The sequence below is a fragment of the Tauraco erythrolophus genome, chromosome 5, assembly GCF_009769465.1.
Source record: "Tauraco erythrolophus isolate bTauEry1 chromosome 5, bTauEry1.pri, whole genome shotgun sequence".
Classification (NCBI taxonomy): Eukaryota; Metazoa; Chordata; class Aves; order Musophagiformes; family Musophagidae; genus Tauraco; species Tauraco erythrolophus.
The window spans coordinates 34741152-34755100 of record NC_141469.1 but is presented as its reverse complement, the minus strand read 5'-3'; the positions used below and the strand labels follow the sequence as shown (position 1 = coordinate 34755100).

The 13949-nt window shown below is 39.1% G+C and overlaps 1 protein-coding gene across 1 annotated transcript in view; it reads right to left on the bottom strand.

Moving 5' to 3' along the window:
* Window positions 1-13949, bottom strand: part of EVC2 (EvC ciliary complex subunit 2) — a 74955-nt gene that overhangs the window by 34682 nt on the left and 26324 nt on the right. Inside the window, exons 9-11 of the mRNA XM_086611988.1 lie at window positions 7121-7445; window positions 4066-4305; window positions 1806-1981 (exon numbers count right to left, since the gene is read on the bottom strand). Of these exons, the coding sequence (XP_086468114.1) occupies window positions 1806-1981; window positions 4066-4305; window positions 7121-7445 (741 nt within the window). The remainder of the gene's footprint in view (window positions 1-1805; window positions 1982-4065; window positions 4306-7120; window positions 7446-13949) is intronic.

Below are 13949 nucleotides of genomic sequence, written 5' to 3'. Positions count from 1 at the left end.
ATATTCTACTGCAGTGGCATGCTTCTCAGTATTTTGTCTGTATGTCAAACTAAGATATACCACAGAACTCTGCATAGCAGCAAGAGGTCTCTCTCAGTGCTCCACATTGCCATGTAATTGTAAATAACTATATCTCTGCTAAGTCACCATATCTATCTCATAGAATCATAGAATCATAGAATGGCATAGGCTGGAAGGGACCTTAGAGATCATCTAATCCAACCTCCCTGTCATGGGCAGGGATGCCTCTCAACTAGATCAGGCTACTCAAGGCTCTGTCCAACTTAGCCTTGAACACCTCCAGGGAGGGGGCATCCACAACTTCTCTGGGCAATTTATTCCAAAGTCTTACCACCCTCGTACTTCACCTTGACTATGACTATCCTCACATGGCGTACTTGAATCAGCCTGGATCCAGTACGATACCCCAAATAAATTAAATGAGTGTATTAGAATCATAGAATCATAGAATGGTTAGGGTTGGAAGGGACCTCAAAGATCATCTAGTTCTAACCCCCTGCCATGGGCAGGGAAATCCTCCACTACACCAGGCTGCCCAAAGCCTCATCCAACCTGGCCTTGAACACCTCCAGGGATGGGGCATTCACACCTTCTCTGGGCAACCTGTTCCAGTACCTCACCACCCTCAATGTAAAGAATTTCTTTCTTATATCTAACCTAAATCTGCCCTCTTTCAGTTTAAATCCATTGCCCCTTGTCCTATCACTACACACCCTTGCAAAAAGTCCCTCTCCAGCTTTCCTGTAGGCCCCCTTTAGGTACTGGAAAGCTGCTGTAAGATCACCCCGGAGCCTTCTCTTCTCCAGGCTGAACAGCCCCAACTCTCTCAGCCTGTCTTCATAGCAGAGGTGCTCCAGCCCTCGGATCATCTTCATGGCCCTCCTCTGGACTCATTCCAGGAGCTCCATGTCCTTCTTGTGTTGGGGACTCCAGAGCTGAACACAGTATTCCAGGTGGGGTCTCACGAGAGCAGAGTAGAGGGGCAGAATCACCTCCCTCGACCTGCTGGCCACGCTCCTTTGGATGCAGCCCAGGATACGGTTGGCTTTCTGGGCTGCCAGCGCACATTGCTGGCTCATGTTGAGCTTCTCATCCACCAGCACTCCCAAGTCCTTTTCCTCAGGGCTGCTCTCAATATTCAAGTATTAAAACAGTCTATGTCCAGGTCTACTTTTTATTTCACCTGACCTTTACTTTTTATATATTGTCTGCAACAGTTGCTCGTCAAGACCCTCCCCAGTTACATTACTTATAAACTTAGTCAACTTTCTTTAGAAAATATTCATGCATTCCAGCTTGAGACTGTACATCCAGCTACTCAAACACATTAAATCACAAATGAATCAAAATTGTTCTTTCCTGTTAAATCCAAGTATTCACATATAAAGAACCAAGACTAATAGTCTTAAGTGGTACAGGTTCCAATGGACTTTTCATATGACTGAGGACTATTTACATGAACAATGGAGGTATTGAGACTCTTACATGAGTCTGGTTCCCACTGAAGTCAGAATTACAAACAGATACTATACATTTTCCCAGCAATTAATCTCCATGCTACACAAAGTGGACACAGAGAACCAAGTCTCACCTTCATGCCTGCAAGAATAGGAAGTAACAAAGCCCTTAGTTGCAAAATTTTTTCTAAGAATTAACTTAAAATACAACATTTTTATGAACTTTTCGTGCTAGGTAACACAGATAAAAAGACTTTTGAAGACTATTCTATCGTCATTGAGATAATATAGTCAAACGGTTGCCAAAAAAACAACTGAGATATTTACCTTTCCATCTTATTCATAAGACTTGGTATCTGGGTTGCTGCTGCATTTATAAGAGCAGAGGCTTGAGAATCCCTTAAGTGTATCTTACTTATAAGATATTTTCTGTAAGCAAATCTTCTATTCAGATGATATTTCTTGCTAGCTTGCAAAAAATCCATTAGCTCTTCAATGTGTCCCTACAGGAAAGAATGTGAACAAATATACATAATTAGATGTAATGTTAATTTCAGCTAATACCTGTGGGTTTCAGACCAGATTTGTTCATTAACAGGGCAAACTTAAAAAGCTCTTACAAACGAAAACCAATAATCTTATATCAACTTAACTCTAATGATCACATCAAATTATTACTGTTATTTCAGTAAAACAAAATAAATAATACGCTGAGCTTTTGGCCTGAATACCTCAATATTGTGTGTACTCCTGAATATTTAGTGCACCTCTTGAGAGCCCTAATTTAACAGGTCAGTTGATCAGGTACTCACAATTAAACACAAACACAACTCTACCAGTTTTAGTAGAACTGTTCCTGCTTAAAGCTATCCAGAGGCTGAAAGATTTTCTTGAACTGTGACCTGGAGACAGCATGTGTTCAGTTACAGCAGTAAGTGGTAGCAAGTCTTTTTTTCTTTTCTCCCCGTGCCATCTCCAACCTTTACTATGGATTGTATGAGTAAATAAAGGGTAACATTTTCACAGGTGTCTAAGTTGACTTCAAAACCAATGATAAGTTGGTTTCAGCTTAGAAGCATTTGCTTCCAACAGTGGGGAATGGGAAGGGTTTAGGCACCTAAAAGTAGGTCTGCAAGAAACCAGAGGTGGACACAGAATGGTCGATAGCAGACATTCTGCTAGCATCATACACACAAGACAAGGTCTGATACTTAGGTGACCCATGTCTGAGCAGCCAAAACATCATCAAAACTTCTCCTGCTTGCCTTACCTTTTGCTGGCTCCTCAGCTGCCTTTTGCACAAGTGTTTTGCTGTACCTACATCTGACCAGCCGATACGTGGCTTTTCTGTAGTGACAATGCATCTAGTTTTAGGAGTGGGCCTTACACATTTTGACACCTACTTTCCAGATGTTTTTAATCTCCGGGCCCGCAATCTTTAGGACCACAACAACCATATTCTTCTTCAAGAAGTGGCCAGAAGAATAGTTCCCAGAATTTCTGGAATATAGAACACTAACTTTCAACACAAATGGAGTGAAAAGAAAAAACCCTTGAGGGAAAAACTCAAGCTATTCCGTTGCAAGAGAATTAAAATGTAACTGAAATCAAAACTAAAATCCTGAACATACTCTTCATCAGCATCCCCAACCGCGTAAGCTAGAGATTCTAAACCCTCAAAGTACAAAAAAAAAAAAAGCACTTCAGACATACCACAATTTCAATAATCTATGTATTTGGATTGAGTGGCTCAGTACATCTTCTGAGGTATAGAAAAGTACCTGATGCCTAGGGGGGTTTGAAAATGCTTATACAGACAGGCCTCCAAATGTACTTATTCATGAGACAGCATCTGATCTGTTTTAGAAAATGTCATTCATAAAATAGGTTTAGGTACCTAACTGTGCTCTTAGTTGCCTAAGTCCCTTTGTCTGGGCTGAAATTACTTTTGAAAATGGCACTCTAGCCTTTCCCTACCATGCTGAGGGCCCTATCAACACCAGCAAGAGTCGACCTGGAACCAGAAGTTTGCTGCATGAGCACAAATCTCCTCTCAGACCATCCTGTTTGAGAGAGCTTAGGGGTAGAGCTGCACCAACACAGCTTTCAGAAGGTAAGCAGAGCCCCAAGATGTGCAGAGATATCAAAATATTCACTGCAAAACTAGGGAATTATATTATGTAATTTCCCACTGCATGGTGTAAACATGTTTTCAAACTTCTTTCTTCTGCTTGATACAGGTGAGCTACTAGTCTTCTTTTCTCTGAGCAGTAAAGACAAGCTTTAAGCACTTGGACACTTTGGAAATATTACCCATGAAAACAAAAGTCAGCACTAAGCACATAATGTTGCAGCAAATATATGTAACGCGTTGTTGTAGAAAAAGCCTGTGCGTATGCATCAATATACAGTTGTGTAGATGTCTAGATGCACAAAATGATGGCATTATTTAAAAATTATTCCTAAGAAAATCAGTTATAAAAGTGATGACGTTTATCCTGAAACATATTTCCTGAAAAATTTCTCAAAAGTTACTGTGGGTTTATATTCTGTCATTACATTAGGAATGGGGTTATCATACTATTACCTGTATTTTAGAGTAATCTTCCACTAAGGTTTTAGCTGCTTCCAACTTCAGTTCTCCTTTGATAGTAGCATTTGTTATTTGGGTAAAAAAGATATTATGGAGCTCCTTTCTCTGGGAAACAGCTAGCTGTCTATAAGCCTTTGCAAAATATTCCTCCTGCTTTACAAGAAGAAACCTCTTCAAGCGGTCCTGCTCCAGTCTGTGAAGTTTATCCAGAAGACTTCTGTATTCTACAGCAGGCTGCAGAGAAGACAAATAAATAAATCTGAAGTGATTCTCAGTATTCAACATATTTTAAAGTATCAATGCTTCTAGCTTATATATATTTTACAAATACTCTGATTACCGTCATTTCAGGTTCGAATGAAGTCTAATACTATCAATGTACACTTTCCATGCTTTTATCTGTCTGGAATGACAGGGGTTGTAAAACAGGTAACACTTCCAAGGCATAATGAAATCTTTTTAGAATTTAGCATCATTCTTTGAGATAAATTATACAAAATGGCATGAAATTCAACACGAAGACTATATATGAAATGAATTTCTTAAGTTTCATCAATCCTGAAATCCTATTAAAATTGAATTGACTCATATAAGTCAGAACAATGAAATAACAATAAGCATACATTTTAAAAACAATATAAATTAGAAAAAACTATTCTACTACAAATCTCTAGTTCTTATTATTGGTGACCTACTTTATCTATTGGTTTCTACAAATTAATCCAAGAGCATCATTTTAGAGTTACAATAATGAAATAGAATTAAGTGGCAATTAATCTAATATCTTCTTTGCAATAAATACTTTTTCATAGTTCTCCAGTAAGACTTACATATTCATAATTTTAATCTCAAATGGCATCAACTCATTGTAAAATTAAAACATACATGTCTCACAGAGCAAAGAGTGTTTCTGATGCCAGCAGAGCTACCTAACAGTAGTTCTGTTGGTCTTGTTCTGAATTTCATACCATTTATCTGAGGAGAACTGTCCTCTGCACTGAGCCCCATGACACCTCAACCCTCATTCGCAAGAGACACTGCAGACAGCAAGTAATTAATCAAAAAGGCAGAGAAGGCACATTCTGTGTTTTGGCTGAGAAGGAGCCAAAGGGAGGAGAATACTGCTCCAGCTGTTTTTCACTGCTGTCTCTTGGACGTCAGTACACCCGCTGGCAGGAGCACAAGTACGGCCATCCCTGAACCTTCTGGACCAGGTTCCACAGTAAGTACAAAATCAGGTCCCTTCACAGACAGGAAAGTGATCAACAAGACATTAGTATTGAAAAGCCAGTTTGCTGAGAGCGCGCCTAGTGAGAGGTCATATACTGAGTTTCAATCAGGCTCCTCTCTCAGCAAAGGTAGGATTTATCTCAGCGAGGTCTACTTAAGTGTTAGACATCTAGTCTAGGCTCCTTTTATAATCAACAGAAGGAAAAAGACTTCTGCAGAGTGCAACTCAACTCATCTTCAAAAAGATGTCCACAAGTACCCCCTCCTTGCTGTCTCCTTTGACTTTCCAGCATCTCTTGTTCAGAATGTTCATACCCTACAGATATGTGAAAGCTCCTTAGAGTTACAATCTAAAATTCACCTGGAAACATCATAGAAATTCCTACTGGCTCACTAGCCTTGTGCCATGAAGTTTCTCCACAAAACAGCCTGATAAACCAAAGTTTTTCCTGAGAGTCTCAACATACTGTAGTCCCTTTGATGGGCCACGCTCAGCAAAAAAACTTCTTTTGGCAAAACTGCAATCATCAATTGTCGTAAAAGTCCTTAACAATTATGGGTATACGATATGCAAATAAAAATGCTTTAAAAAAAAAAAGAAAGAAAAAACCACAACAACAGAAGGCCAGAAACTTCAGTAATGTCTACAAAGAGAGCACACACAAGCAAGGAGATACACTAGTCTAAGGGATTATACTCTTAACTCAACTTATTTTGTCTCTATAATTGAACTGAATCAGACAGCTGGAAACTCAGCAGCGTCACATTCAATACCCACATATCCACTTATGCTCCAGAAGCAAAGCCCCACTGGTAAGTAACGAATTGCACTATTTATTCCCAGCAAGTCATCCTCTTAATACGAATTATAACATTAGACAAGCCTGAAACATTAACTTGGGTATTTTAGCATTTTAAGCTTACAGAGGTGAAATATTCAAAATAAAAGAATCCTCCCCAGATACATGAAGTGAAAAAACACAAAAACCCGTGAGGGAGAAATCAGTTTTTACAGTAAACATTCAATATACTTGAAAAAAGACCTGGAAGACTGAAGCCTGATTTTGTACATGGGATGCTGATGGGTGACCCAGGCTCTATTTCCAGCTAATTACTATCTATGAAATCCTGCATAATGATACTTAACCCATTCGGACAGAGATCTTTGAACGAAAGTGACACACATAAGCACTAAGCTTTTACTTAATGGGAGACTCTAAACTTGTAAAGAATCATACTCTGTCTTAAATTATTTATCTCACTATTATCCAGAGGCTATTTCCAAGAGAAGCCCACTCCCCGTTCTGCCTAAAACATAGATTGCTCTGCTTGCCTTCACTCGGTTTGGAGGAAATAGGCCTTTGGTTGTGTTTATATTCTCATTTTCTTCAAAATAAGAATATAAATACTGGAGGCTTTTTACCGAGATGCAAGGTTTACAATGTAGAGAGTTTGTTGTGCTCTGAATGTGCAAAATACTTTACATAGTGTCTGACTAGAGTAAAATATATTAAATAAAAATATATTACTTTGCAAGGGTTTAAGTGACTGCAAAAAAAAATAAATCAGGGTAATGACAACCTTTTCTTTTCAGGTGTCACAGATTCTCTTCAGATAAATTCATTTTCTGGTGAAGTAAAACACAGTTTCTTCATAACAACTACCCTAATTATGACATCTGAATTTCTGAACTCATTTAAATTGTACAGCTTTTCTCTTCACTCTTCTAAGTGAAGCTGGCCATTTTAGTCTAAAAGACAAACTATCTATATAAAACCACGTATCACACAAAATATCTTGATTTTTATACCAGATTTACCTTTTCATTCATTTTCTTCATTAATTCCTCAGTCTCTTCATTTGTGGCTCTTGCTTTTTGGCATTGAGCCTCCATTTTCTTCCTAGCTTCCAGATTACATTCAGCTGTTAAAGCCACCATCTTCCTTTCATATTCCTCTTGAATCTCTTTCTCCATTGCAAGAAACTGCTTTTTGAAAATTGAACTCATCCTCTTCTCCACATGAGGAAAGATGCTGTGACTTAAGACCATGTTCTTCATCATCATAGCAATCACTTCTTTACATATCTGTGTTCGATATGCCTCCAGATCAGCATCTGCCCGTGTCAGGCTGCCAACCTCCAAGCTGTAGAAAGGGAATCAGGACTGTTGGAAATCACAGATTATAAGAAATTTCTATCAGAAAACAAGGATATCTATATTCATTCAAAACTGAGTAACTGGATGGCAGTCAGAGAAGGTGTACCACAGCAACTGTAATAAAATATGTCCCTTCTTGCATTTCCATTTTAGACAGAAAAAGGAAAAGCGTTTCTTCAAAACTCAGAACGTTCCCTCATCTTAAAGGCAAACAACCCCCCCCCCGCAAAAAAAAAACAAAACCACCACCTCTGTTGGGAAGCAGATGAAGTGAGTATCTGAACAGACTATAAATTTCACTGACTTTGTAAAATCTCTCTCACAAACCTTAACAGAGTTCTAAAAAGGAGATTAAAACCAGAGGGAAATAAAATGTGTTTTTAACAAAATGTAATAAATGTCATGTTGCATATGAATACATTCTCATTTATCTTTAGAGCCAATTAAATTGGAATTATAATTATTCTCATTCCATATATCAGGTAACTGCTGTAAATTCTATAGCTTTGCCCATTCTGCACTCAATTCAGGATTGGAGAATTAGGTGGGTTTTGCTCCTGCATGTCAATTTGCAGCACTGTATGCTTCTGTGTGTGGATTAAGTTTATAAGAATTTCTTTGAGACCTACAAAATACACTTTTAGGAGCTTAAATACATTCTTTTTTTCAGTTAGGCTAAATTATTGTCTTGATTTGTTCCATAGCCAAATGTTAGAATAAATATCAAATTCATAGCAAAGATCGTGGCAAGATTTGCAAGATAGCAGAATGATAATACATTCAGAATGATATATATCAAAGCATGCAAATCTATAAACACTTCATCTTTTTGTCAAACAAACTTTCCTTTCCTTATGCAAGCAAATAAAGTTTAGCTAAAAGTCAATCAGTGATATATTACTATCACTGCCCCTCTGTTAACAAAAGAGATGTATTTTCCCTGTTTAGAAATCAACAGAATGGAATTAAGTTGTTTCCTTACAATGACTCAAATACTTGAAGTATTTAGGAGACATTAGCTTAAGCTATGATATTCTATCACAAATAGGCAGTTGCAGTCTTTCAAAACTGCAAAATTGCATTGGCGATGGCCATACTCGTCGATCTGCTGCAGGGCTGCTGGTTGCAGCTGTAAAACCTCCTCCATTCCCCTCCTCTTCCTCCCATACAGGAGCAGGAATCACTGCAGTATGGAGCCAGACCCCTGTGACTGAAACACTGTGTGTCTCAAACATTCTTCACAATAATTTGAAGATCTTGTAAGAGCTAATATTTTCTACAACGTCCCCAAGACAACACAACAATCCAGCTTCTCTATGCTGTGTACAGATGGACTCTGCAGGACAGCACCTGCAGGCACATAGCCTTCTTTGGTGGCATTCCATGGTCAAGTCCCCCAGGGCACTCTCTGCTCCCTCTGCTTGAGGAAGAGTCCTTCTCACTCCAGGACAGCGGGACAGAGAGAGAGGACAGGTGATGGTGATGGTAGGATCAAGGGAACAGGATGCTGAAGGAACACAGCAAGCAGTTCAAACCAGCAACGCAGATGTGTATTTTCTCTTAAGACTTTCTGTTTACAGAAGCCCTAAGACTTTTGCTGACATAGGCAGCTAGTGCGAAGCTGTTTACTTATGACACCTAACTTCAAAAAAGCGTTTCAGTTTTGTGCAAATACGCTTAAATAAAAACAAGGATCCAGAAAATGGGAGCTTTATGCTATAATGTTTCCCTAATGACTGCCAGGCAGTGGTAGGAGGCTCCCCTTCGTAGATTCACCAATCCAAACCACCGGATTTGTTCTTCTGTTTTAATTCCTGCTTCAAGTCCAGCAGCTCTGATTTAATTGAAGTGTATCTGTCCTTTGTGAGAAACACCTCATCTTGGTTTTCAAGCATCCCCTAATAGAGAACTAAACAATGCTTTTAATTAATTGTTCCACTTGATAATTCCTTTAAGACCTAAAAATGGTCACCTTATCCTCAGCTTGAATTTGATTAGTTTCCGCTTCCAACTCTCTTTGTTTGTTGGAATAACAAGTTCCTTAGTCATTATTTTTCTGTTCTTCATGCATGCACTGAGAGATGGTGGTCACAGCACCTACCAACCCTTTCTTACTGAGGTGTTAAAGACTGAATTCCTCATCTGTCTCACTGGATGGCAACACTTCACAGCTCCACCATGCTGATACATAACTCGTAACACAACATTTATTTCTTATCACAAACGCAGGATTTTTTTCAGTGTGCTTTGAAAATAGATTAACCCGCTCCTCACCCACCTCCTTACTTGTTACTTTTCCAGTCTTCTTCAGCAGCAATCCCAAACACCATCACATTTCCTAATGTTATCTTTCCCTCAGTCTTCCCACAGGTTTTCTTCTTGTTTACTTCAAGTCATTACAGACCAGACCTGATTTCACTTTGAGCAGGATTCCCATGCTCCTTCTTACCCACGGAGAAAACTACAGTACCCAATTAACTCTCTCCTCAAGATCATGATGCCAAATGCAGGAGGGGCAATAGATGTTGTTCACCTGACACTCGCGTGTCAACAAGTTAGTGATAAGGCTATTAAAATTTCATGTGTATCTATTCTGCAGCTCTCACCCTCCATTTTGCTTACAGCAAATGTGTGAAGAAGGCAATGAAGCAGAAGCATCACATGAACTGTTCTGCTAATCCAAGGGTAACAGCATGGAGAAGAAGTAATTACAAGCCACAGCTCTCCCAGGTCACATCCTGGAAGACAGCAGCCAGACCATTACCTTTTTTCAGTGGCAGCGGAAGAAAGATTGTGTCTATGAAAATTTAAAATCTACCTTCCACATAACGTGCTCTGATTCTGGTCTGCCTCCTCCACACAGCAGCCTGTGGGAGTGAGTCAAGCCCACCACATGCACCAGAAACTCTGCTTGAAGCTCTCACGCCAAATGAGAGGTATGCCTAGTTTTGAGGGTGATCTTAACAAGCTGCATCAATATAGTCTTGGAGTCTCAGACATCAACAGGACGTCTTTGACACCAACCATTGCCTTTGAGTCTGTGATGCCAACAGTCAGTACATATAATAAACCAAATATTTTCAGACACAGAAGAACAATGCTTACAATCATTCGGACTGAGTGTGCAATGTTTTTGTGACACTTAGGGAAAAAAAAAAAATCTTAACCTGACGCTCTATGCCTCCTCAAACGGAAATAGATTTAATAAGTTCATTTAAATGCTCTGCACTCTGCTTGTTACAGCAATTCATGTTTAAAAGGTCTCGCATCTCCTCCTGAGCATATTCAACGTAATAGAAACATAAAAGCCAATGAAGTACAGGTAGCAGATGGCAATCTATTGATGAAAAAGATCAAAGCTTTTGTTGGACAAAACATGCAGAGAAAGGATGAGGACAGTACAGAAGGTAGATGGTACAAAAGTGTGGGGGGAGGAAAGATGGACATGTAGAAAACGAAGCTTGAAACAGCAAGAGTAAAGATTTTTCACTCACTTGAAGAGGAAGAGGATTTAAAGATCTGTCAGAGAAGATCTGGGAGAGGAGAATCCCAGACACCAAACAGAGATGCAGAGAGTGCCTGAGCATCTGGTATCTTCCACAGACCTAATAAAAGAATACAGGAAAGCAGCTAGTGTCAAAAAAGAAAAAACTACATTTAATTAAAAAAAACACCCCACATTGCACCACAAAAAAAGGAAACTTCTCATTAACTACAAAATAATGGTGTCTTTAAGTCTTACTATTCAAATTCGAAGCCCGCAGAGGGAATTTTTGAGCAGGAGAATCTAATAGTGGCTGAATGTAACAGTCCTAAAATGAACTAGTGGCTTTCTGACACATTTTTAAAACAAATTCAGAGTTCACAAAGGTAAGAAACTGCTGTGACACAACTTTCTGAAGTCTAAAGGGAAGAGAAACATCAAGCAAACTCCCCTTCAGTGACATTTTCTCACCGAAACAGAAAAACCCGTCATTTTCAGAAGACTCATCTCTCATCTGTGAATGGCAGCCAATTAGTAGCACATATATTACCACAGCATCCAGAGGAGACTGGAGCCCTCTGGTAGCTGTTTCTGCAAAAGCATTCCTTTGTGATACACAGTATTGCCCAAAAGCATGTGAGTTAGGGCTATCTGTGGACAGCTTGTGTCTCCACTGTCCCAGATGCCCCGCTACAGCCATGACTTGGAACTCTGCAGCACGGCAGCTACACCAACTCCTGCTGGAGAAGGCAATGCAGCCAGGGATGGACAGACATGCTACTGTCGCCAGCCCAGTGGCACCCACTGCTACTGCCTGAGCCAGAGCAGCACATCTCCTGCACCCACGGGCATGCCAATGGGTCAGCTGCACTGAGGTCCGTGTTGCCTCGTCACACTTCAGAGAAGTGAAGATGCTCTGTGCCTACACCAGTGGCCGTACTGGCCTGCAGCCATCTCTGACCTGGGGGAGCTCATCCATCAGTGCTGCGACACTGTTGCACAGCCAAGCATGCACTCAGCATAGCCGAAACGTGAGCTCACAGAGAACATGGGACAGCTCCCCAGGAAATAACATCCCTTAGAAAGGTACATGATGATTATCTAAGGATGCTTTCATGTGGATGAGTCACAGGTCAAGTTCAGCCTTCCAGAAAAAGTCAAGAATGCTGACAAAACCAGAAATAGGATTCTCATGATATATAGCCAAAAAATAAAAAAAAACCCACAAAACTGAAAAAGATGATAAATTATGCTGAGAGACCAGTGGCTGTTTAGAAAAAAAAAAAAAAACTTCACAAAAACCTGCCAAAAGTCTAAGCACTAGATTTGGCAGCAGTTTCACTATCAAATTCCTTTAACTCTCCACAGCAATATAAAGCGAGTAAAGATATTGCAATTCTTAAATTAATCTGTTTTAAAAATATTTGAAAAATCCTGCATTTAAGAGACTGAGAACCTCTTCTTTGATTGCAAAAAGTATGAAAACTGATAAACCAGTGATACTCAGCAAACTAGTTTTAAAAATACAACTAGCTACAATACAGCTGTTGCAACACAGCTCAGAAAATGGTGTTTCACTGAAAAGCTACTATGGAAACTACTATGGAAAAAGACTGTAAAAAGACTCCAGTCCTGCTTCCAGTGAAGTCATCACACATTTTACCATTGATTTTAAAAGCATCAACTTCAGCCTGGATACTAACAAAGGCATAAATAAATATGATGGCTCTATGCATTATATATTAATGCCTGAGGAGCTTCCAACTTTGCTGTGATCTACTCAGATTCTTCTGATCTACTCAGATGGGGTGAACATTCAGATGACAGAAATGGTAGGAGATATCAATCTTCTTTCAAAATGACATGGAATAGAGCACCACTAACAGCACTACTCTCAAAAGCAGACTGTTTTCTGGATGAGATAAATTGTTCTGGCTGGACAGAAGAAATTACCCACAGAATTCTGAATATCATTTCCTCATAGTTAGCCAACATCAAAGAGAAGTGTCATTTTTAGATGAAAAAAGGTACGCATTCATTAATTTCAAACGAATTGTTTTCTTCAGTTCCCCTGTCTTATGGACTCCTATCACCTACTAGGCATTTGAGTTTCTCTGATGGAAAAAATGTATAGTTTATAGACTTGTCAAGTTTATAACAGCATTTGTAACACAGAACTACAAACACAGGTTCGGTGTTCATTCCATATGTATTCACTGTATTTTACTCTTATACACATGTGATTATTGTTTATTGTTGTACTCCTGCATTGTCCACATTGCATAAAACCAGAGCAATGAATATGCTCTCCCTTCAAAAATTCTAAAATTTTGATTACACTTTTAAAAAGTTACGAAAGACAGAAATTAGCACCTCAAACTATTTTGTACTAACAATGTAACTATTTCTCACCATTTTCTCACCATTTGCTATGTAGGAATATTCAAGTCTAGCTGCTAAGACAATGTGATCTTTTATTCTCACTTTCCATTTGAATTCAGGGTTAAAAAAAAACCCACATTCGCTCCACAGCAAATTAAATTGAGATGTACAGCAAGAAATTTACATTTAGAAAGAAAAAGTGAACTTCTAATATGGCAGTAAATTGTTTTTGACTTTTCTGTCAAGGCTCTCTGGAGACAGTTTGATCCTGTTCTTTAGCACACTGGCCTCAATGCCCTCTATCATCAGAAAAAAAATCAGCTGCAATGCATACATATTACTTAGTGATTTTCCAAAATAATCGGCAGTATGTATTGTGTATCAGCAAGCAGGTTCAAGTTCGGCTAGAGCTTTACAAAACTCAAGGAAGCATAGCTGTATAAAATGAAAATGATTGTAACAGTGGAAAGCCATTTAAAGAAATTAAGTTGCCTTTAATGTATCTGTATCTTCTGAGACTATGAGCATGATCAGACTTCATCAGATTGGACACGAACCCAAACTGTTCAGCTCTCTTCTTATTCTGTTCTAGACATACAGGAAAGAGACTTGCAACATTTTGGA